The 25,484-nt window shown below is 43.6% G+C and overlaps 2 protein-coding genes across 3 annotated transcripts in view; one reads left to right on the top strand and one right to left on the bottom strand.

The window, feature by feature from the left end:
* The window catches only part of Ccndbp1 (cyclin D1 binding protein 1), a 55,854-nt gene extending 45,253 nt beyond the window's left edge, over nucleotides 1-10,601 (top strand). The window contains exon 11 of the mRNA XM_087207487.1: nucleotides 10,194-10,601. Within this exon, the coding sequence (XP_087063613.1) occupies nucleotides 10,194-10,539 (346 nt within the window). The 3' untranslated portion in view covers nucleotides 10,540-10,601. The remainder of the gene's footprint in view (nucleotides 1-10,193) is intronic.
* Nucleotides 7,593-25,484, bottom strand: part of Tgm5 (transglutaminase 5) — a 50,113-nt gene continuing 32,221 nt past the window's right edge. The window contains exons 7-13 of one of the 2 annotated variants that reach the window (XM_087207485.1): nucleotides 23,157-23,295; nucleotides 22,429-22,532; nucleotides 22,067-22,306; nucleotides 11,519-11,884; nucleotides 10,754-10,914; nucleotides 8,278-8,411; nucleotides 7,593-8,087 (exon numbers count right to left, since the gene is read on the bottom strand). In XM_087207485.1, the coding sequence (XP_087063611.1) occupies nucleotides 7,934-8,087; nucleotides 8,278-8,411; nucleotides 10,754-10,914; nucleotides 11,519-11,884; nucleotides 22,067-22,306; nucleotides 22,429-22,532; nucleotides 23,157-23,295 (1,298 nt within the window). In that variant the 3' untranslated portion in view covers nucleotides 7,593-7,933. The remainder of the gene's footprint in view (nucleotides 8,088-8,277; nucleotides 8,412-10,753; nucleotides 10,915-11,518; nucleotides 11,885-22,066; nucleotides 22,307-22,428; nucleotides 22,533-23,156; nucleotides 23,296-25,484) is intronic. The other variant, XM_087207486.1, reaches the window with a different exon arrangement.

The following is a 25,484-nucleotide window of genomic DNA, read 5'->3' as shown; positions in this document are numbered from 1 at the left end:
GAGTTCCAGTGTGTTGTATTGGCATTATTGTTTAATTGTAGAAACTGTCTAATTTCTTCTTTAATTTCATTTGTAACCCATTGGTTATTCAGGAGGGTGTTATTTAATTTCCCTTTGCTTATGAAGTTTTTGTGGTTTCTTTTTCCGTTGATTTCCAGTTTCATTGCACTATGGTCTGATAATATGCGTGGAATAATTTCAATTCCTTTGTATTACTTAAGCCTGTTCTATGAGCTAGCATGTGGTCTATTTTGGAGAATGTCCTATGCACAGGTGAAAAGAATGTGTATTCTGATATGGAGTGGAACACCCTGTAGACATCTACTAGTCAAGAGTTTGGTTCAGTTCTAATATATTGTTGGTTTTTTGTCCAGTTGATCTGTCTGTGACAGGGAGGTATTGAGGTTCCCCATTACAACTGTATTAGTGCTTATTTGATCTTTCACGTCCATTAATATTGTTTTATATAGTCGAGTGCACTGCTATTTGGTGTGTATATATCTATGATTGTTATCACTTCTTCTTGGACTGTTCCCTTTACAAGGATATAGCCATCTTATTTATCTCTGTTAATCAGTCTTGGCTTGAAATCCACTTTACCTGCAGATAGAATAGCCACCCCTACTTTTTTCTGGTTCCTGTCCCATAGAGTATTGTTTCCCATACTTTGACTTTCAGTCTGTGAGTTTCTTTTTGAATGAAATGTGTTTCTTGTATCCAACATATTGTTGGATCTTGCTTTTTGATCCATTATGCCAATATGGTTTTTTTAAATTGGTGAATTGAGACCATTAACATTGATGGACTTATCCCTGTGTTATTTTCCTGTTGTTGGCTCCCTTCTTTCTTCCTCTCTTTAATTTTTGCCTTGCCTGGTGGATTCATTCTGTTGGAGTCCATGGAATTATAATCCTTGTTATCTCTTTCTAGAACATCCTTCAGAACACTTTGGAGTGCTGGTTTGGTGCTCATGAATTTCCTCAGGTGTTCTTTGTGCCATGTATGAATTCTATAGTTTTCTATTTCAGGGATCTGTCCGGCATCTTTTTGAAGATTCCATATTCTTGTTGAATCTATCATTCAAAGTTTGAACTGTTTTGGTTAGTTTGTCCAGTTTTTTACCTATTTCCTGGAAATTCACCGTGGGCATATTGAGTGAAATTGTGGTGAACTTTTGGTTCATGTCCTCTTTGAACTCATCTATTTTCTTCACCCCTTCTATGGACTTTTCATAGATTTCTGCTGCCTGGTATTTGCTTTCTTCTCCCTTTGTGACACCCCCCCCCCCCCCGTCTGCCTTGGGAGAGTTGGGGGGGTTAGAAATCTTCTATGTCCTTGCTTTCCCATTCTCCTATGTGTATCTGTGATTGTGTGTATAGAATATATATTTTTAAAGTATATGGCCCCTTCTTTTTTTGCTTCATTTTTTTGGGGGGGCAAGGCAGGATACTACAAGTTGGGGACTAGAAAGTGAGGAGAGTTTGTGGCTTATGTGGAGATTTTTAGTAGGATGTTGCCTCACATGAATAATTTCAGCTTTGTATGTCTAGTGCTAGTATTTACTCCTTGTGTTATTTACTTTAAGTAATTTTGACTCTGTGCCTGTTTCACTGAAAGGATTGCTTCTGTTTACAACAGCATCCACAGATTCAAACCTCTCCTGAATATCCTTGCTATGCCAGGCACGAGGCCTACCTCCCTCTGGAAGCCCCGTACAGCCTAAAGCCAGATCCCAGCCTATGGGGTCAAATGGAAGGCAGCTGTGTCTGGCATTAGCACTTTGCAATTGAATGCTTTCTGCCTGCGCAGCTGTAAAAGCAGCAGTCCTGATGCCAGTGCTGGGTTCTCCCTGAATACCAGGAAGTCAGGCTCAGGGAGAGGAGAAAGGCTGCACTTGCTGCTTACTGGCTGCTTCCCTATGGGTGGTGGGCAGATGGAGGGGAGAAAAGCTGGAGCAGTGGTGGTGAACCTTTGGCCCTTGTGCCGCAGTGGGCTGTTTATATCACGAAAAGCTCCAAAACGTTCCCCATCACTGAGCTACAGAGTGAGCCTCGCAGGCCAGACACCAAGGGGAGGAAGCAGGGCCTGATCTTTCCACACAAGCAGCCCCAGCCTCTTATTTATCCCCAAGGTTAAGAGGTGCATGAGAGCTTCTGCCACTTCCTGGGACTTTAGGCTAGATTATGGCACTGGCAAAGACTCATAATGAGAAAGCAGAGCATCTCCGTTGACAGATTTACCAATGCCACATGCCAGGAGGAAAAAGATTAACTTAAAAACACTTGAAAAGGCTGCTTTTTTTTTTTTTTTTACCAGGAGCTGTACTGGGGATTTGTAGGGAGAAATTACACTGAGTTCAGTTAAGGTTAGGGGATCAGGGCTCGGGTAGGTGTTGGGGATGTGCAGGGCAGGACCTTATTGCACTGCTTCCTGTTTTATTCCTCAGACCTAGAACATTCAGCACACAGGTAGGTACTCAACAGATGTTAAGGAATGCGTGGAAAACAGCCTTTGCCATCAAGGAAGGCCTTAGCTCTCAAAGGAGCAACTCTGACAGGAATTGCAAATGCCTCTGGCCACAGACCAGGGTGGAAATCCATCTGTTTTATGTGTTTCTTAAATTACATGGAATCTGCTGAGCTTTGCAAAAGAGAATCAACTCTGAGCATGGACATGGCAGGCAGCAACTGTGATCCACGAGGAGGTAGCGGAAGATGGTGGTGATCTGAATTCCCTTGCCCAGAGCTCCTCACCACCTGGCTCTTGCTCCTTTTCTCCTGGCTCCCTCCTGCGTTGACTTTTAACTGTACAAATGGCTTGTGGTTCCTGGCTGCTTTATCTACCCCCCCCCCCTTATAATCCTGAGTCTATAGCTGACCAACTCCTAGTCTTTTAGCTTTCAATCACTTCTTCCAAGAACCCTTCCTTGATCCACAATCTCAAGACTGGACTGGTTGGCCTTGTACTCCCACAACACTCAGATTTACCCCCTGGGGTTCTCCCGCTGTATGTTGTAGTCTTCTCTTTTCTTCCTACAGTGTGCTTACAGTTGAGCTCCAAAAGTACTGGCCCTGGCCCTTCTCATGTCCTCAGTGCCTACTTAGCTCAGTACCTGGCCCCTACCAGAAATTCAGTAAATACTTAATGAGTGACTTAATGAGTGTGGCATTAAAGTCAAGACTCATGAAAGACTGCAGTGCAGTAGCTGATGTCTTCCAAGTAATCCAGAGGTCATTGTCTCTGTAAAATGCCTCTCCAGAGTATTTTCCTTAAAAGATTTCTCATGATTGCCATGTAATAATTATAGGATGGGATAATTATGGGTTACTTCTAGCTCCATGGCATCAGCTCCTGGTTCTCAGCCCAGTCTCTGACAGGACAATCAGACTACTGTGTAATTCTCACCACACCCCTTCTCTCCCTCTGATTAACCACACTGACACTTTTGTTTATGTATAATTGAAGTCTGTAACTTCCTTTTTTTCTTCCCATTAAGTTTATTGGTACATTTTAGGTATACAATACAGTTACAGTCATCATTGGGATCTTGTACCTTTTCATGATGTATCCTGGTTCTTATTTTTTTCCCCTTCCCCTGCCCTCCCTTCACCCACTCCACCCTTCTCTATTTGCAAAGACTTTGTTTCCATTTTTTTCCTTTTCTCATATTTTTTCTTTTCCCTTCTTTCCTTTCCCCTACCCCTCCCACTTCCCCTGCTCTTTTAGAACTTTTCTTCCTGTTACACAATATCAGTTATACATTTTTTAAATTACAATATCAAGATCTAGGAGACATTACCACAGATTTTACAGAATTGAAAAGGATATAGAAAGCATATTTCAAAAATCTGTTTTGAAATAAATTTAACAACTTCTAAGAAGTACCTTGGAAGACAAATTAATGAAACTCTGTTTTTTTGTTTTGTTTTGTTTTTTGGTACCGGGGATCGAACTCGGGTCCTTGCGCTTGCGTAGCAGGCGGCGAAACCACTGAGCTAAATCCCCAGCCCAATGAAACTAACTCTGGAGGAAATATAAAATTTGAATAGCACCTATTAAAGAAAGTATATTCCTAGCTTGAAAACCTACCTATATGACAACAGCAGGCTCATAAACATTTTAACTGATAAATTATATCAAACAATTAAAGCAGAAAAAAGAAGGAACACTTCTCCCCTCATTTTAGGAACTCAACATTGTGCTAATCCTAAAACTGGATAAAGATAATAGAGGAAAAAAGTATGAACATAGATAGAAATTTGTTTAACAAAACAAACTATTAGAAGTCAGATCTGGCAGGATGTAGAAAGTGGTTTTGTTATAGGGATGGCAGTGTTGGTTCAGCATTAGAAGATCTACCCCCAAAAGTCATCATTTTAACAGAGGAAAGGAAAAAGCATATGATCCTGTCAGTAGTTAGAGAAAAAGTATTGGACTAAATTCTACAGCTGTTCATGGTAAAAGCTATCAGGAGACTAGAAGTAGAACAGAACCTTCTCAACAGATTAAAGACATGTACTCCATACTTCCAGTGAGAACACCTTATATGAATGGAGAAGATACAATGCCTTCTCCTTAAGGTGGGGAACAAGGGCAGATATGCTTACTCTTTATCTGTCCATTAAACTTTGAAACCTAGGCCCCACCAAAATAGTCTGGCAATAAAATGACACAATTAGGACAGGATTGGCAAGGTAGAAGCAAAATCTTTATATGTAGATGAAATGATCATCTACAGAGAAAATACTAAGGAGCCCCTAGAACTTGTATTTGAATTTAGCAGGATTAGAAAACACAAGGTATATATAAAAATTCATGTCTGTGTACACTTGCTATAAATGAAGAACTGGATACTGAAATTTAAAAGTTATGTAGGAGTACAAAGGACCCAGAAAAGCCAAAAACAAAAACAAAAACAGTGTTGGAAGATGTTTAGTACCTAATTTTAAGACTTTTTCTAAAGCTACAGTAATCAAGGCAGTGTTGGTTTAAGGAAAGACATATAGATCATTGGAATAAAACAGAGAATCTAGAAATAGAACCACACATATATGGTCCACTGAGTTTTGAAAGATTATTTAACATTAGCATTTATAGAATATAACTCAATTCAAGAGCTGAGGAAGAGATAGTGTATTCAGCAAACGGCACTAGAACACCTGGTATCCATATATAAAAAATTAACCTCAACCCTTTATTTCCATACATGAAAATAACTTGAAGGGATCTATGAACCTAAATAAGAAAGCCTAAAAGTATAAAACTTTAAGAAGAAATTACAAGGGAAAATGTTTATGAATTCAGGGTAGGCAAGAACTACCTAGGATACAAAAGACATGATGTATAAAAGAAAAAACTTGATAAATGAGATTCCATCAAAATTTAGAACTTTAAATGACATCATTAAAATGAAAAGTAGTCCTTAGACAGACCATATTTACAATGCATATAGCCTATGACCAGAATATATAAAGAATTCTTAGAGCTCATTAATAGACAACCCAATTAAAAAGTAGACATAAGAAGATGATAAATAGCCAGTATAGCACAAGGAAAGGTGTGCAACTCTAGAATCAGAAAAATACTAATCAGTGCAATAACAAGACTGAATTATACACTCATTAGGGAGATGAAGTCAAAAGTTTTAAAAGCCTTGTCATGACTTTTTCTTTTTGTTGGATTCTCCCCTTTTGCGTTTAATTTGTCATGTCCAATTGATTCATTCTGCTGGGTTTCCTGGGGTGGTGATCCTCATTGTCTTTTCCTAGGGTATTGTCTAAAATTTTTTGGAGTGCTGGTTTGATGTTCATGAAGTTCCTGAGGTGCTCTTTATCATGAAAGTATCTTATTTCTCCATCCATTTTGAAAGATAGTTTTGCAGGGTACATCAATCTGGGTTGGAGGCTGTTTTCCTTTAGGGCTTGAAATACATCACTCCAAGCTCTTCTTGCCTTGAGGGTTTGCATTGAGCAGTCTCCTGTGATTCTGATGGGCTTTCCTTTGTATGTGATTTGTTTCTTTTCTCTCACTGCTTGTAGAATTTTGTTCTTCTGTTGGATTTCTGGAATCCTAACTATTATATGCCTATGTGTAAATTTTTTTTGATCAAGGCTAGCTGGAGTCCTATATGCCTCACTTATCTGTATGTCAAGTTCTTTCCCCCTCCTTGGGAAGTTTTCTGCCTTCACTTCTGTGAACAGTTTTTTTATGTCATCTGCACTCTCTTGTCTTTCTTCATTGACTCCAATCAGTCTTATGTTATTCTTCTTTGCATCGTCTAGCAGTTGCTGGAGTGATTTCTCATGTTCCCTTACAATTTTAAAGCAATTTTTCTTTTCCTCCTCACTAATTGCAATCTTTTCTTCTATATGTGAAATTCTATCCTCACATTGGTTCATTCTGCTGTGCAGACTTTTGATGGAGATTTTAATCTCTTGGAAATCTGTTTGTATCTGTTTTATGGGTTCCGTTTGTTTCCTATGTTGGGATTCCATCATGTTCCTTAGATCCTCTATTTTTTTATCTGTGTCCTCTCTAGATTTATTAATCATGTCTTGCACCATGAGCAAAATCTTTGCTGTTATCTGAGTAATTATTTCTGATTTCATTTTTCCCAGATCCTCTTTTGTTGCCAGTTCAGAGAGTCCAGGTGGTTGAGTATCAGAGTGTTCCATCTCATTTCCCTTTGGGGTTGCTGTAGGTGATCCAGAGGTCTGTTTTTGAGGCTTGTTTATGTGTCTTCTCCTTTCCACGGTGAGGGGGTGCTTCTGGCACCTGCACGGCTCACCTTCTCTGCCCTAGGAGCTTGGGATGGCAGCACGGGAACTTCCTTCCATGTGCTGGGACCAGCTCAGCTTCTGTAACTTCTTTATTTAATGCATGTACATGTAATAGGACAGCCTCAGTCTCTAGCCAGTGCCTGGAGGGCAGGTGCTTAATGTCTTTCTACAGCAGACCTTTGGCGGCACGAGAAAGCAGGTGTGTCTGAGAGGAGGCAATGGTTGGAGTTGCTTTACTAGGACCTGGAAAGTGTGGAGTTTGAATGACCATGAACATAAGCTGCAGCCAAGAGAAAACTCTGGGGGTATTTGATTCCTCTATCTCTTGGCCCCTGCCACCCAAGGCCCTCCAGGACTGTAATGCCCAGATGACACTGCATGAAGACATTAGGACTGTGAGAGTCCTTTGGCTGTCACAGGGGAATGGATTTAAGTGAAGGCCAAAAGTGAGAGTTCTCACATGCTTTTGTCCAACACAGAGAGATGGTAGGTGGTATGCAGGGATATCTGCATGGTTTTGCTTTTCTGGCTGGTTCATGACTGATACACCATCTGCTGATATGTTTATCATCTGTTTTCTCTGCCTACACTGGCATGTAAGCTCCACCATGGCAGAGACATTGCTTTGTTTATTGTCTTGTCCTCTACAGTCAGAATAGTGCCCAGCATACACCAGACACTCAATAAATACTTGCTGAAAGAGTAATGGCCTCAGGTTCTGAAATAATAGGACACTCCCAGCAACCAGGGGACAGGTGGGAACAGGTGGGAGCTTCTTCAGGGAAAGCAATGGTTACATGGGGCAAAGGAGATGAAAGAAAGGTCTGACGTTTATTTGTACTGGGAATTAGCCATTGCAACACAGAACGATGAGGTGCTCAGCCAGTCTTCTTTCCTTGATGTCTCAAGGGCAGTGAGTGACAGCCAAGCCCAACCATGATCCTCTGGCCACTGTGCCAGATCACACTTCTGTATGGGACAGCACAGAACCCATGAGTGTGGAATAGAGTCCTGGGGGTGCAGTGCAGTTCAGATTCTTCCTTTGTAGTTGGGGGAAAAACACAGCTTGCATTTGAAATTGAAGTTTGAAATCACATTGTCCCAGAATTTACACTTGATCTTAGCCAAAAGACCAAGAAGCAATGTCCCAGAATTTATAATGCGAAGTCTACATTAATATTCCTGTAGCCTTTGATGTCCTTAAACTTGTTGCTTCTTAGGTTAGCCTGGATCTGCCTTGGGCCACTCTTGAAGGGGACAGTCTTCAGAGTGATGGTGGCTCTGTGGTGGGGTTTGAGGACTCCAATGCTGCAGCAGAGAGTGGAGAGTGTCAGAAAACCCCACAGGCGCTATGACAGCCCTGAAGCACTTTTCCACTCTAATTCCTATCTCTCCCTTCTCCAGTGTCCTGAGCCTGGCCCATTAGCCTATGTCCAGAAATAAATGGTGCTAACCCAGAACAAAAGGGCAGAGAAGGCTAAGCACTTCCAGCACTTACAGGACTCTCTGCTGCTTCTTAAAGAGGCCACTTCCTTCCAAGGTCAGCACACAGTCCTCAACAGGCTCTGAGAGGGGGTTTGAAAATATCACTTGTATGGAGAGAGGCTGGTTCACGGTAGCTGCTCCTAAAACCTAAATAAAGACCCACCACAGGGAAGGAGTAGGAAATTAATCCTTATTCCCCACTCCATCAAACATTTATGGACAGCAGTGTTTTGAGAGCTTGTTTGGAGGTTCTAGAAGGGGAGAGCAGCTACTCATATATATACCCTTGACTGAGGAAATGGAAGGAGACACCCACGTAGCCAGACAGATCAGCTGAATCAAACCTGGCGATCAGTGGGGTGACATGTCGCCGCCAGATCATCCTCACATCCAGGACAGCATTGTTTTGTAATTGTGGCAGAATGTGCTACTCCCAAACATGCCACTTTGGCATCAGGATTATTTTTAATTGAAGGCAGTGAGATGAGTAGACATAAGAAACGATCTCTGGCTTCCTGCTATGGTTTGGATCTAAAATGTCCTCACAAAGTCTCATGTGTTTGGAAGGTGCCTGGATCATGAGGGTGTTGTACTCATAGGTGGATTCATCCATTGATGAGTTCAGTAGCTGAATGTTCTGTTAGGAGGTGGGGCCTGGTTTGAAGTGGATCCCTGGGGGTGTGACCTTGAAGGGTATATTCTTGTCTCTGACTCCTCCCTTCTCTCTCTGCTTCCTGGTTGTCATGAGATGAGCAACTTTCCTCCACCATGACCTTTCACCATGCCATTTATACCTTGGAGCCAGGCAACCATGGACTGAACCCACTGAAACTGTGAGACAAATACATCTCTCCTCCTTTAAGTTGCAGATGTTGAGTATTTTGTCCCAGTGATGGGACAGTGACTAATAACAAATTTTGATGGGACACAATTCCTGAAACCTGTAATTTAAAGGAGGAGTTTATTTTGGCTCAAAGCTTTCAGAGGATTCAGTCCATGATAAGTTGACTCCAAGGCAGAAACACGTGGTGAAAGGGCATGGTGAAGAGAAGCTGTTCATCACCATGGAAGCCAGGAAGCAGAGAGAGAGAAGGGAGGAGTCAGAAACAAGATACACTCACCCAGGTCATGCCCCCATTGACCTACCCCAACAAAGCCCCACTTTCTGGCAGCATTGAACTTAATCAATGGATGAATCCACTGATGAATATAGCACCCTCACGATCCAAACACCTGAGACTTTTAAAGGGGGGATATTTTATTTTATTTTTTATTTTTTGGTACCAGGGATCGAACTCAGATCCTTGTGTTTGCGAAGCAGGCAGTGGAACCCCTGAGCTAAATCCCTGGTCCAAGGGGGGACATTTTAGATCCAACCATAATACCTCCTTCTACCTAAAAGCAGTACACATATTTGCAAAGGGATTTCCCCTCCTCTTTCTACTAGGAAGGACAAAATTTAATCACTGAGATAACTTCAAACCCTTATTGGTCTGGAGAGACTGCAGAGGAATCTGTTAATCACCTTTTATGAAGTAGCTCCCTCCCCTACTGTGAGATCTCCTTATATTTGTCTCCTCACAATTTGCTGTCTCTAGAGACTCAAGGTACATTTCCTTTGTCTTATCATTTCTCTAAAAATTTCTTGCTCTTTGTTAAAATGCTATAAGCTCAAATTATTATCATTATTTTTGGTACTAGGGATCAATCCCAAGGCCTTGTTAATACTAGGCAGGTGCTCTGTCATTGAGTTACTTCTCAGATCTTTTTATTTTTTATTTTGAGGTAGGGTCTCACTAAGTTGTCCTGGCTGGCCTTGAACTTATGAATCTCCTGCCTCAGCCTCCTGAGTAGCTGGATTACAGGTGTGCACCAGCACACTCAGCCATGAGCCCAACCACTAATCAAACCTTTGTGTTGCCCCACCAGGGACTCCTTGAGCTCTTTTGGTGGGATCCAGGAGACACTTGGCCTTGGGAATTCAACCCTGGAAGGAAGTAACCTTGAACATCTTCTCACTCAGGAGACCAAAGGACTTCAGACAGGGAGGAGTCCTCAGAGCCCACAAGTTCTACTTCTCTCTTTTGACAGTTCAAGAAGCAGTGGAGAAAGAAATGAAATCTTGCACAGGCAGGAGAAAGGAATGAAATCTGAGCTGACCTTGAGACAAGTGGCTTCCTCCATTGGAGCCCCTCCCACCAGGGCTCAGTTTCCACAGGCTGACCTTGGGAAGGCCAAAGGCAGGAGGTGGCCTGAGAGAGGATCTCTCTGCTAGCCCATGGCTCCTGCTCTACAATTGCCCCACAAATCCTCTAGTGGCACAAGAGGATGAAGACTTCTCAATAAGACTCCTACCCTTGAGGCACCAGAAGAGGCAAAGAAAAGGAGGGGCTTTGTCCTGAGCAGGTCCAACTGCTCCTGCAGAGGGATACCCTGTCTCCCATCCCAAGCCACGGGGCACCCAGGCTACTGGCAGGGCCCTTGCCTACATTAATCGTGATGCCTGGATAAGTCAGGGTGATGATCTTGTTCACCAGGATTTTCTCAGGGCTGCTCTTCTCTTCACCCAGGGCACTGATGCGAATTAGCTTGTCTGTTGACAGGTACTGGCTGTATTGGGCGTAGGGGATTTTGCAGGGGTAGGTCCTCTCTAGGGCGAGAACAGAAGATGAGGTGAGAGGGGCCGAGAGAATCAGCTGGGACTGGGTTGCATCGGGTTGCTCTTCCCTAGAGAAGAAAGAACCACCTTGTATTGAGCACTAGCTTGTCAGACAGAGAAACTGAGGTTAACGGAGCTCGCTCAGGGACTATGCTAGTAAGCATGAGGTTCCAACCAAGGTCTAGATGACTCCAAAATGCACAGTTTTGTTTTGTTTTTTGGTACTGGGGATCGAACTCAGGACCTTGCGTTTGCAAGGCAGGTGGCGGCACCACTGAGCGAAATCCCCGGCCTCAGAATGCACATTTTTGGACTGAAGTAGGTACTATCCTTGGAGGTAGTAAAAAAGAAGAGGGGGAGAAGGAGAAAGAAGAGAAAAGAGGGGGAGAGAGGAGAGAAGGGAAGGAGGGAGGGAAGGAGGAAAGGGAGGAGGAAGAATCTGTGCTGGAGTAGATAGTTTAAAGTGTGTGTGTGTGTGTGTGTGTGGTGTCCCAGGCTCTTCCCTCAGAGCCCTGTTGGCTGTCTAGACCCAAGCCCCAGCAGTAACAACCAACTCTGTGCCCAGTGTGTCCCACACTTTATCTAGAGCCCATACCTTCTTCAGGAGACAGGGTGATGAAAGCTTTGTCCTGCCAGAAAGTGGGTAGGGGGCTGCCATCATGCAGCAGTGACTGAGCGCTCAGGTTCACTCTGAGATCCTTGAACTGGGATGACATGTTGAGAGCCATCAGGACAAAGTTTATGTCCTGGCCCATGTTGGGTGGGTCAAGTAGCTCGAATTTCAGAGAAACTTGGACAACATCACTAGGTCGAAGGGAAGGTGTATCCAGGCTCCGAGGGCTGTCCCAGCTCCGTGACAAGGGCCTGGAGGGTTGTGAGTCAGCTCGGAGGGTACCATGGGACCTCTCAGACTTCAGCTTCTGTAGGGCTTTCTGAAACACGAGCCTCTCTTGGGGTGAACCTAGGTGGGTAGAACACATTATTCCCTGTAGGCCATGATGACCCAAAGGTTACCTCTTGGCTGAACACTGCACCCTCACCACCTCTCCTGGCCTTGTGGGAGTCGAAAGGCTTAAACTTTCATTTCTAAGAAGTATTACCTCCCATCATCAAGTGCTTTCCAAGAGTCAGGTTCTGCTGAGCATTTTGCATCTTTCCATCCTCATATCAACTTCCAGAAAGATTATTATTATATACATGAGGAAAAGTAGGCTCAGACCAGTTTGTCCTTGTCTATGTCATGCAACTTGCAAGGAGAGAGTCAGGTGGAAACCAAATCTGCCTTAACTTCAAAATCTGTGCTTGTGACTCAGTCCCGACATCTTGAAGGGAAAGACAAAACCCAAAAATGTGGAAGATAAACCTCTTAAAGATACTAGAGGGAGGCACAGTAAGATGGTGGATGATTGTCTCCAGTGATCATCTTCCCCAGAGACACCAAGACACCAAGTTGAAGAGCATTCACACACCAACTACCTTCGTGAGAGCTAAAGGAATCAGGTGAGAGACCATAGAGGCTGTGAAAAGATGTATGAAAGAAGGCAAGAAGGAAAGAGTTATCTACTACTTCACACCTCTTCCAACTCAAGCAGCCCAGCTTGGAGGGATATACCTTCTGTTTGAAGGAGGGAGATCGAATTAAGTTTAAGCTCTAGACTTGAAAGCTAGCACTAGGCCTGCCACGTGAAACTCAGTGTTTGCTGGAGCCCACAACCCTTACCGCCAGGCCAATACCGGTAGGAACTGCATTAGGCAAGCAGCTCGTTGCTACCTCTCTCATCCCGTCTCCAGTGGAAGGAGAGCATTTGGCAGAGTGGGGAGCAGAACTCCACCCACCGGAAGGCAGGGCATCACAGCTAGCACAGGGCTCTATCTTGGAGCTCAGGGCCAGGATAACTGGTGACACCCACCCCTCAGTAAGAACTGAAGGCCCTGTCTGCAGGCCAGAGCTCACAGAGCCTCTAGACAGGCCTGGGATCAGGCAGAGACTAAGTGCCGGTGGATTTTGGCTAATATCATTTCCAACCTTGGGACCCAGGTAACACCCAGCCTCATACCAAGACCAAGACTGTACAGGCTTCTGCAGCTGTGAGACTCAGGTAGAGTCAGCGTAGGGTCAGTTTAGATGGCCCAGGGGACTGCCTTCATCAATGCTAATCCAAAATTGGGCAGCTTAGGGTGGCATAAGACCTCATTTGCTGAAGGAATGACAGGATAAGGGCAAGACTTTGCCCTGGAACTCAGTACTGAGCTGGTGAAACCTAACACTAGGCAGATCCTAGTGGCTCACATCCTCAGGCCTGCCAGAAACAAGGCCTCTGGAACAGCTCCAGGGCTAGGGGAAGACACATGGCCCCAATCTATCAAACTTCTGTTGCAGCCAGTGTCACCTGTGGATGGTCACAGAAGTCTTGAGCCATGAGTCCACCTCAGGAACTGGCAGCCCTTGGTAGTATAATCCTTGGTCCTGTCCCAGTGTGGTGCTACTCCTAGTGGGCTGTGAATCTTACCACATGCTGGTAAATATGGAAGAGGCATCTGGGCTAACCCTGGCCCCAAGGAGAAGAATTTGGTGACAGACTGCTGTTTTTAGGTACTCTCTTAGTTCTTTCTGAATAACACACTAACAGTGTATTTGGGACAATCCTGGGCTTGGATTGCTCTCTAGAACTGAAACAGTGAAAACACACCAACAATGTTGCATGCCAACAAGCATCAAGAGCTTTCGGGAAATCAGACCTTACCTAATAAGGTGTCAGAAATAGACCAGACAGGAATCAGTGTGGGAGAAGTCTCAGAATTTAATACAGCTGTCTTGAGGAAACTCAATGAAATTGAAGAAAGCACAGAGAAATGTTTCAATACTCCAACAGAGAGATTTAACAAAGAAATGGCAGCAATTCTTAAAAAAAAAGTCAAACAAATTTTTGAGGTGAAAAATACACTTGGCAAAATTAAAACTGCAATAGAAGGCATAGCTAGAAGAATAGATTAAACAGAAGAATGAATTAGTGAACTCAAAGACAAGGTGTTTGAAAATACACAATGGGAGGAGGAAAAAAAGAATAAAGTACAATGAAGAGGGCTTAGGGCCGGGGATTTAGCTCAGTGGTTTCACCGCCTGCCTCGAAAGCAGAAGGACCCAAGTTTGATCCCTGGTACCAAAAAAAAAAAAAAAAAGATTAATAATGCCAAAAAGGTAGAAAGCTTTTTTTTTGGTACCAGGGATCAAACTTGGGACCTTGCACTTGCGAGGCAGGCACCAGAACGACTGAGCTAAATCCCTGGCCCGAAAGCTTATTTTTAAAATCATAAAATTTCTCAAACTCAACATCACCAGTCAAATTTAACTCAACAATGTCTACCCCAAGACATCTTATAATCAAGCTCTCACAGGTGAAAGATAAAGAGAAAATTCTCAAGCCTGCAAGAGAAAAGCAACAAATAACACGCGGTGGGGGGGGGGGGTCATCTCTTCTGACAGCAGACTTTTCAGCAAAACACTTTTGGGCCAGACAGAGTGGCATGAAATTTTCACAGTACTGAAGGAGAAATGCTGTCAACTAAGAATACTGTATCCAGCAAAGCTATCCTTTAAACAAAAGAAGAATAAAGACATTACTAGACAAACAAAAACTCAGCGAATGCATCTCCAACAGACCTGTTCTACAAGATGTTAAAGGAAGTTCCTCAAACTGTAAGAAAGAGATATTAATGAGTAAGAAGAAAATAGGAAAAGGTATAAATCTCGCTGGTAAAAGTAATTATACAAATTCAGAATGCACTCATATTGTAAGCATTGTGTGTAAACCATTAGTAATCTTCAGTATGAAGACTGTAAAACAAAATTAAATAACAAAAACTACATTAATGTGTTGAGATGTATAATATAAAAAGATGTAAAATGGGCTATCAAAGTTTAAAATGTGGGGAGAATTGGCGTGCGAGTGTAGAGTTCTCTTATTAGTATATTTTCTCTTGTTCCTTTGGGCTTGTTCTTTATAATTATGTTAAGCTGATATCATTTCAAAATAGTTTGTTAGCAACAAAAGTTGTTTTTTCTAAGCCTCATGATAGGCATGAAACAGAATCTATAATAGACAAGCCAAACATAATAAGGAATCAAAACACACTAATACAATAAATCACTTACCACAAAGGAAGACTGTAAGAGACAGAGAAAGAAACTACAACAAAACTATAAAACAAGTTACATGATGTCTATAGTAAGACCTTACATATCAGTAATTACCCTAAATGTAAATGGATTAAATTATCCAATTAAAAGACCTAAGTGAGTGGGTAGATTAAAAAAACAACCTGAGTTTGATCCCCGGTACAAAAAAACAAAAACAAGAAAATAGTTATATGTTACAGTAAATTCACTTCATGTTTAAAGACACACATAGACTAAAAGTGAAGGGGTGGCATAAGATATGACATGCAAATGGAGACCGAAAGCAAGCAGAGATCACCATACTTAAGTCAGATAAAAAAGACTTTAAGTTAAAAGGAGTAAAAAGAGACGAGGGTTATTACATGATTAAGAAGTCAATTCAGCAAGAGGAAATAACAATATAAATACATATGTATTAAATATCAAAGCACCCAAATATGTAAAACAAAAAAATAATAGACCTCAAGGGAAAGAAAGACTCCAATACAGTAATAGCTGGGGACTTCAACACCCAACTTCGAGCCATAGTCAGATCATCCAGATAGAAAACCAAGTAAATCACAGAGTTAAACTGCACCCTGGACCAAATGGATTTAACTGAAGAACATTCCACCCAACAGCTGTTGAGTATACCTTTTCCTCATCCGAACACTGAACCTTCTCTAGGATAGAACCTATGATAAAAACAAGTCTCAACAAATTTATAGAAATGGAAATCATATTGATAATCTTTTTGACCCAGAATGTGATAAAAGTAGAAATCAGTAACCAGAAAAACTTTGGAAACTGTACAAATAGTACACGGAAATTAAACAACATGCTTTTGAGCAACCGATGGCTCAAGGAAGAAATGAAGAAAATTTAAACATTTCTCTAAGGAAATGAAAATGGAAATAAAATACAGTATACTAAAACCTATGGATATAGCAAAAGCAGTACTAAGACAGAAGTTCGTAGCAATCAATGCCCATATCAAAAAAGTAGAAAGTAGTAGTGCATCTCAAGAAACTAGAAAAACTAGAAAAAATCAACTCCAAAATTAGTAGAAGGAAAGAAATAGTAAAGATGAGTAGAAATAAATGAAATAAAGAGTAAAACAACAAAAAACAAGGAACGATTAAACAAAGAGCTGGTTCTTTGAAAAGGTGAACAAAACAGACAAACCTTTAGCCAATCCAAGTAAGAAAAATAGAGCGAGAGAGAACTCAAATCAAATCACAGATGAAAAGGGAGACATTACAACTGAAATACAAAGATATCACTAGAGATTATCATGAGAAACTATACGGCAACAAATTTGACAACCTGGAAGTATCCAAATTCCTAGACGTGAGTTACCAAAACTGAATCACGGAGCAATAGAAAACCTGAACAAATCAGTATCAAGTAACAAGACTGAATCAGTAATAAAGACCTCCGAATAAAGAAAAGCCAAGGACTTTATCTAACTTCACTGCCAAATTCTATCAAACATAATGTGACAGCCAACCTGACTCCGTTTGTATACTGTCGAGTGGTTCCAGGTGGCTGCCTTCCCTTTCCTCCCCCTCTTGGGAGCCCCTCAATTAATGCATATGGCTGCATCCTGTGTGAGCCTGCAACTATATGTTATCTTTGTGACCTTTTGGTAGAGCAATCTGCAGCTACGTTATCTTTACAACCTTGTAAACAGGATATTTGCACCTGTGTGATGTTTTGTTTCAACTAAACTGTGTGAAACTTCCCCTGATCTCGGCTAATTTAGCAAACTTCTGATCCTGTGAAATTCCCCTTGGGCTCCCCCTCTCCCTGAGCCCTCCCCAGTTAGAAGGGCCATTTAAAAGGACCCCACAAGCTGCTTTTCCTTTGTCCAGAGTTTTTCTGGCTTGAGCTACTCTTGATCACCGGTTTATGACAATAATAAAGGTCTCAATTTGGCTCAGAGTGTGGCCCATCTCTATAGCTCCAACTCACTCGCCCTGTAATGATTTAAAAATTAACTAATACCAATTCTCCTAAAATTATTCCCCAAAAAATAAAAGATGGAGGAATTCTTCCAAATATATTCTACAAGGCCAGCATTACTGTGATGCTAAAAACAGATAAGCACACAATAAAAAAGAACAGACTAACATTCTTTTTTTTAAAATTTGGACTGGGTATCGAACTCGGGACCTTGTGCTTTTGAGGCAGGCAGCGGAACAGACTAACATTCCTGATGAACATAGACACAAAAACTCCAAACAAAATACTCACAAACTGAATCCAGCAAAAAGATTAGTCACCATGATAAGCAGGATTCATCCCAGGGATCTGAGAATGGACCAATATATTCAATCAATAAACTTGATATACCACATCAAATGATCACCTCAGCAAATACAGAAAGACATTTAATGTGATCAATATCCCTTCATGATGAAAACACTGAACAAATCAGGAATAGAGGAAACATACCTCAACACAATATAGGCCATTTATAACAAGCTAACAGATAATACTATACTGAATAGGGGAAAACTGAAAACTTTTCTCTCTAAGATCCAGAACAAGACAAGAATGCCAACTTTCATATCTTTTATTCAATAGAATTCTAGAAGTCCTACTAAAGCAAGCAAGCCAGAGAAAGCAAGAAAGGGCATCCAAACTGGAAAAGAAGTCAAACTGTCACTTTTTGTAGAAGACATGATTTTTTTTCTTGGTTTTTTAGATGGGCTCTCGCTTTGTTGTGCAGGCTGGACTTGAGCTCTCTAGGTAGCCCAGGCTGGCCTCAAACTTGTGGTGATCCTCCTGCCTCAGCCTCCTCAGTGCTGGGATTACATGTATGGGCCACCGTGCCCAATAAAACATGATTTTATATACAGAAAAACCCTAAATCTCCACCAGAAAGTGATTAGAATAAACGAATTCAGCAAAGTTGCAGGATACCAAATCAACTTACAAAAATCAGTAGTGTTGCTATAATTTGATAAGGAACTATTTGAAATAGAAACCAATCCCATTTACAATAGCTCCAAATAAATAAAGTACCTAGGTATACATTTACCCAAAGAGGTAAAAGATCTATATAATAAAAATTATAAAACATTCATGAAAGAAGTTGAAAAGGACACAAATAAGTGGGAAGACATCCTGTGTTCGTGGATTAGAAGAATCAGTACTATTAAATATGTTCATACTGCCCAAAGCAATCTATGTATTCAGTATAATCTCTACCAAAATACCAATGACATTCTTCATAGAAGTAGAAAAAAGAAATCTAAAATGCACATGGAGCCATAAAAGCCCCAAAATAGCCAATGCCATCTTGAGTAAAAAGAACAAAGCAGAAGGCATTATACCACCTGACTTCAAAACATACCACAAAGCTGTAGTAATCAAAACAGTATGGCATTGGCATACAAAAGGCACACAGGGCCAGGGATTTAGCTTGGGCCAGGGATTTAGCTCAGTGGCACTGCACCTGCCTCGTGAGTGCAAGGTCCTGAATTCAATCCCTGGTATAAAAAAAAAAAAAAAGGCACACAGCCCAGTGGAAGAAAATAGCCTAGAAGTAAGCCCAAGCATCTCTAGTCAGCTGATTTTTGATAAAGGTGCTAGAACAAGCATTGGGCAAAGGATCAATAAATGGTGTTGGGAAAAATTGGATATCCGCATATAAAAAAATGAAACTCGACCTCTATCTGTTGCCAGCTAAAAAAATCAACTTGAAATGGATTAAAGACCTAAATTAAGACCTGTGCAACTACTAGGAGAAAACATGAGGGAAATATTTCAGTACGTTATAATGAGCAGTGATTTTTTGGACAAAGCACAGAAAACCCAAACAAAAATAAACAAATGGAATTACATCAAACTAAAAAGCTTCTGGCCAGTGAAGGAAACAATCAACAGAATGAAGAGACAACCTACAGATAGGAAAAAAAAATCTTTGAAAACTGTATATCTGACAAGGGGTTAACATCCAAAATGTATAAAAAAATCCAACAACAAACAAAGACCAACAAAAAGGCCAGAATAAAAAATGGACAATAGATCTACACAGATGTTTCTTAAAAGAAATATAAATGGCCAATGGGCATATGAGAAAATGCACAGCATCACTAATCATCAAGGAAATGTGAATCAACACTGATCTGTCACTGTATTTCAGTGACAATGGCTATCAGCAAACAGACAAAGGGTAACAAGTATCAGTGAGGATGTGAAGAAAAGCCGAGCCTTCCACACTGCTGATGGGAATGTGAATCAGTACAGCCACCAGTGAAAATACTGCGGAGGTTCCTTGAAAAATTAAAATTAGAAAAATAATTTGCTCCAGTAATCACAGGCCTGGGAATATACCACAGGAAATGAAATCAGTCTGTTCAAGACACATCTGCACTAGGGTGTTCATTGCCACATCATTCACAATCATCAAGAAATGGAAACAGACTAAATGCCCAGCAGCTAAAGAATGGATAAAGAAAACGTGGTGCACAGACACAATGGAACACCACCCGTCCACTGCAAAGAACAAAATGTCCTCATTTGTGACAGGAAACTGCAGATCACTATGCTAAGTGAACTAAGCCAGGCACCGAAAGGCAGGTACTGTACTACATATTCCTGTGGTAGTTGCCAGAAGCAAGGGAGAGTGGGGTTGGGCAGAGGGGGATGGTTGAGCAGCGACAGCTGCTAGGAGCAAGAAGTTCCGGGCTGGGATCTTAGCTCAGTGGTTCTGCCGCCCGCCTCAAAAATGAAAGGTTCCAAGTTTGATCCCTGGTTCCCCCCCCAAAAGAAGTTCTGGGATGCTGCTGCACTGTGTCGTGACTATGGGTAGCGGTAACGTACTGTCCCCTCAAAGGCTGGGAGAAAGGATTTAAGGGTTTTGAGGGTTGTTTTTTGGGGGCCATAAACGAATGGTAAATATTTGAGGAGATAAATGTATTTAACCTGATTTAAACATTATGCAAAGTATGCATGTATTAAAACATTACAGGGTATCCCATTAACATGTACAATTTTTATGTTTTTGCATATCATAAAAATTGTATCATGAAAAAATACAGTATAGTGTGATTTCCTGTTTAAGAACTACAGAAATGGTCAAATGGAGACTGATTCTTGTAAACTAAGAATCAAGAGGTACAGTAAAAGTAATAAATAAATGAGATCATTCAGGCAAACAGAGTTCCTGGAGTGGCCCAGGCCTCCTGCTCAGTCTCACGGGACCCAGGGGCAGGAACACTTCCCTGGTACCCTAGTAATCCCTCTACTGAGAGTTTCCTGTCCCCAGGGACTGGCTTCACCCTTTCTGTGCATGTGCACAACCTCCTGAGCAGAGGACACTTTTATACTCTCGCTATGGGAGTCAGTGTAAGCCCAGTTCTAGGCGAAAGAGGGTCTCGAGGCTTTGGGTTCCCTGAAAGTGGGCCCTGAGAGCAATTGCTTGGTCCCCAGATCCCATCGGTCTGGGTAGGAGGGGACAGAAGACTGCTGGCCTAGGAGCAACGGTTGCAGCAGGGCACTCAGGGCCACTGCAGTGTGACTCAGTCTCCCTGAGTGCACAGGGGACCCGTGGGCCTCGCAGTAAACACTGTCAGTGTCCTGCCAGATCCCCTTGGAGTGTTCCATTTTGGTGCCCACAGGCCCTACTTTCAGACTGTAGCCCCCTTGACTCCTGAGACTTTCTCTGGCACAGGAGTAGGCTCAGCGTGTGCTGGGGCAGGTCAGAAACGCCAGTGACTTACATTCCCACGGAGCAGCCCCACACTGGGTTCCTTGCCTCTCGGGTGTACAAATCTGTGGTGATGTCTATACATCTCATTGAACTAAAGGCAGGGCTACTAGATTTAGCAATTAAAAAACAGGTCTGTTTAATTTGAATTTCAGATAAACAATGTAATTTGTTACATAATTGTGATAAAGTAATATTCGTCCCCCCAGATTGTCTTCTTTCACTCCCCTGTCTCACTGTTCACACTCCTACCAGTGGCCCCTGCAGGGCCTTCCAGATAAACCACTTGTATTTGAAACCTTACCTGTAGATTTGTTTTGGAGGTGCCAGTCCTGGTATCCCCAGAGTCAATGGGGACTGGCCAGGGGATGCTAGGCTATGTGTTCAACACAGTCATCCCTCAATACCCACGGAGAATTGGCTCCAGGACCCCTACACACCTCCTTCTACTGACCTTAAAGCATCTCTAGATGGCTTAGTAATAACTTATACAATGGACACTATGTCAATAGTTATTGTATCGCATGGTTTTAAGGCATATTAACAAGGAAAAAAGTGTACGCATGTTCAGTATGATGCAATTTCTTTCCCCAAATATTTTTCAATCCACAGTTGGTTGAATACCTGGATGCGAAATCCATGGATTCAGAGAGCTGACTGTCCTTGTCCCCAGCCCCATGGATGGAAAGCACGGTCAGACCCCGAGAGGTGAACCTGACAGCTGCCTTTCTCAATTTCTACACTCCTCGGTCTCACCAACATAGCCTCCTCTGCAGCCCTGCTGGCTGTGTAAGAAGCCCCCACCCTGCTTGTTCCTCTGGCCTTGCTGGCTCCTCAGGGGTGGGAAGGACCACCTGGCTCTATATCCCCCTGAGTGCTGCCCAGGGTTTTGGCCTGTATTTCAAACAGGAAGACACAATTAAACAGCAGGTTAAAGAAAATAAATCAGTAGGAGAGACAGTACCAAGTAGCCTGCCATTCTCAGAGGGAGGCTGAGTTTTCAGGAAGCAGAGGCAAAGGATTCTATTCTGTGGAGGGGCTGCCTGAGAGTGGCTGTCTAATCACCGTAACCCTATGGGGGAGCTCACTGGACCATGGAATGTGGAGTGGTGGTGGGCACAGGAAAGGAGGGAGTAAGGATGCCCCAACTGGGAGAGTAGAGCTGATGACCGGACATATGGTCAACCTGGCCCTCCCTGCCTTCTAGCTCCCTGGGGCAGGCCGGCCGGGAAGATGCCTATAGGGCTGGACTCTGAGTGGGGCTATACCTTCTCCATACTTGTAGCTCTCGGTGATGTCATCTCGCTCATCACTCTGGATGCTCTTAGTGCTAATGAAATTGCCAACAGAAGTGGTGTCCTGGTGAAGCTTCTGCTCCTTCCCTCCGTAGATGAGCCAGGACATGCAGTCAGCATTCACCATGGAGAACACGAAGGGTGTGTCATATTTCAGATCCACTTCCCCTTCTTTGATAGCTCTGACGGAGGCAGGGCCGCAGCAGTAGAGGCCTGGAGGAGAACAGCAGAGTCTCAGGTGGTGGTGGTGGGGGGGGTCAAGTTCCTGGCAGGCCAGGCAGGGCAGAAGCAGGTGCTGTGGGAGCAGGTCCTGCCTTCCCTCTGGGTAGCCTCACCATTGCTGGTCTCCTGAGGGGTGGCATCCAGCACCTGCCAGCCTCCATATCCAGGGGGGAGATCCTTCCGGGCCATCCAGCACTCATTCCAGACGTGGAAGTTCCTGGGGGAGAAACCAGAGGAGCCAGTGTTAAATGCAGCTTAGGGAGAAGTTGTCCTACTTGTCTTGTTTTTAGAGCAAGACGGAAGCAGACAAACTGTTAGATTTAGCACTCACAGGGCCTAGACCTCTGTATGAGTAGTGACAGATCATCCTCCCTTGAGTGTCCATGGCTCCCCGAAAAGAGCTTCCCTCTGCTGACTTTGTGGATAGGGTGAAAGCTTCTGGTCTCCTGAAGCTAAAACTCCTTCATACTCTCAAAAAGGTCCTCACGGCCCCTTCCCTGTCACCGCTCAGAGGGGCATTCATGGCTTTGTGTCCAGAGGTGTGACTTCGAGCCCTCCAGTGGTCAGAACCATCGGCTGAGCATTAGATGACAGAGGAGTCAAAGAGGGAAGCCTCAACCCAGGTTGATGAGTTCTGATGACACAAGGATCCTAAACACCAAATTGCTTTTGTTCAGCTGTGTCTCAGCCCTGGGGTGGGGACACCAAGTCCTGGGGTTGGCAAGGGATAGAGGGATGGGAGGAGTTACAAGCTCTGGACACAACCTTGCCTTCCTTTCCTGCTTGGGAGCTTTGGCTCAGATGTGCGGCCCTAGAAATAGACCTGGAGGTTGTCTCTCACCAGACAGTATCCTTCTTCTTGTTCTCCAAAATCCTGCCTGTGTTGTCGTAATACTCATCTATGATCAGGTTGCCGTCAGTGTCGTGGCCAGAGTCAAAGTTGGTGATCACGCGGGTGGGGATCCCCAGGCACCGCATCACTGCAGGGAGGACAGAAAAACTGCCTGTGGGCTGTGGAGTCAGGAACTAACTCTGTGGATTCCTGAACCTAGGGCCTGGACCTGGGGAAAACATTCAGGTGAAGTCTGCAGGACGAGGCAGGAGCCGGCTGGGGTGTGGGCTGGTGCCATTTTCAGCCTCCCTCCCCATGTCCTGTCCTCGTGGATGACCGAGAAGGTCAGGGTGCTACTGCTCCACCCTCCAAAGCCAACAGAAAGTCTAGCAAGTTGTCAGGTCTCCTGCCTGTGCCAGCAGGGTGGGGCGGGCAGGCCTCTTCGCTGGCAAGTCTCAGGTCTGACTCAGCTTCAGCTTCTCCTGATCTGAAAGCTCCATCTTCAAACCAAAGAGTTGTGATTCTATTCCTTTCTGCAGTTAGAATGACTGACCGAGACCATCAGGTTCTTAGGCGAAGGTTCTGTGGCTTGTATTTCCTCTGATCCTAGAAATACTATTTTGGAAGCTTGTTTAAGAAAGTACCACAGAACAAGCCAGGACAGGAAGGAAACTATCTAACAAAAACTTAGGAAAGTGAGGGTCTGTACCTGGTAGAGAAAGTCTTGAAGGGAGGTAGAATGTTGTCTTTATTCTTGAGGGGTCGTCATCCCCTCTGCCAGCCAACTTCTCTCTTTGTCCTTTGCTGCATCTCCTCCAATCTGTGCTCTTTTAAGTACAGCGAGATCTCCTGTCCTATGTCACTACCAAATGCTCTGTCCCCTCAGGTCCAGCAGTGATGGCCCACTGAGTTCAATGACAATGACACTAACAACACCAGCAACAACAGCAGTGTCAACCGCCAGGCACGGTTTTGTTTCACGTACACCACACTCAGAACCGTCCATGTGGCATTTGCTATCATTACCTCTATTTGAAGACAAAGTTTGCTCCTTTGACCAAAGTCCCAAGTCCTGCTTTCCCAGTCAAGCTTGTCCCCAGGACTCAGACCGCTCTCAGTAGCAGGCCCACAGTTCAGCATTCTAATGTTTTCATCTCACCATATACCCCAAGCATTTTCCCAGGTTATCAAATATTTGCCAAGAGATTTCTAGTGGTGGTCATTTTTGGATATTTAGTTGATTTCTAATATAATTGTTTAAATAGTGCTATGGTTAATATTTTTGTAGATCAACATCCTGCTCCATCCCTTGGGACAGATTCCAAGAAGTAAAATGACTAAGTAAAAAACAGAGATATTTGTAAAAGTTCTTCACACGTATTACTGTCGTTTTTTTAAAAAGTGCTTGGAATTTTTAGCGTGAACACTGAATTGCTTATAGACCCAGCTGAGGCTTCTTGTACGACAGTTGGTCACACAGCCCTCCAGGCCAGGGTAGGGGCCGCTGCTGGAAGCCTTGGAGTGGGGAGGGGCGCCTGAGCTGACCCGTGAGTGACAGGTCTGACCAGGGCCAGAGAACTGGGGCAGGCGGTAGGCAGTGCCAACAGTTGGGAGGAAGGCAGAGGTGACCCAGGACAGCCTCAGAAGGGATGGTGAGGGCTGAAATGCTCCCACTGAAGAAACACGAGATAAGAGCCATAGAAGAAAGGAATCAGGAGCAGCGATGATCCCGAGGGAGCGAGGGTGGGGAGTGGCCCTCCTCTCTTCACTCTGACAAGGCCCTAGATGGCCGCTTGAAGGGCCCGTGGCAGTATCCACTCCTGCTAAGTGTGGCCTGCCAGGCACTTTCCCACGTGGACACAAACCTGGTCAGCATGTAGAGGGTCAGAGGGTCTCCTTTTCAGGGTATGGGCTTGTCGTGGGTTACAGTCCGTCTTCCTGAGGGCAGGGACTGTGTGTTCCCCATGTCTGTCATCACACAGCATCCACAAGATGAGGCAAGGCCTCCTCTGGACGTCTTGGTGTGTCTTTGCCAGGTGGAGGAATGAATAATACCTCATGAACTTTATACCCACTCTGGCGATTCCTGACTGCAACTCAGCACTGGCATAATGGCCAGGTGCCGTGCACTGGGCGCCAATTCAACTGTCCAGAGAGCATAGGCTCTCGGTGCGTGGTGATGGCCTTGCTCTGATCCCTTCTGCCTTCCTCAGCACAGCTTGTGCGAGGACTGGGCTAGGAAACAGATGTCTCAGGGGAACAGAAGGCAGCTACAGAGGGGCAAGCGTGGTTGTACACAGTCATCGGAGCACACGTGGAGGAGGCTCTTGGTGTACA

Source organism: Heterocephalus glaber, unplaced genomic scaffold (genome assembly GCF_053883595.1).
Source record: "Heterocephalus glaber isolate CG9 unplaced genomic scaffold, H.glaber_assembly_v1.0 deba00000809, whole genome shotgun sequence".
NCBI lineage: Eukaryota > Metazoa > Chordata > Mammalia > Rodentia > Bathyergidae > Heterocephalus > Heterocephalus glaber.
This window is presented reverse-complemented; position numbering and strand designations above follow the sequence as displayed.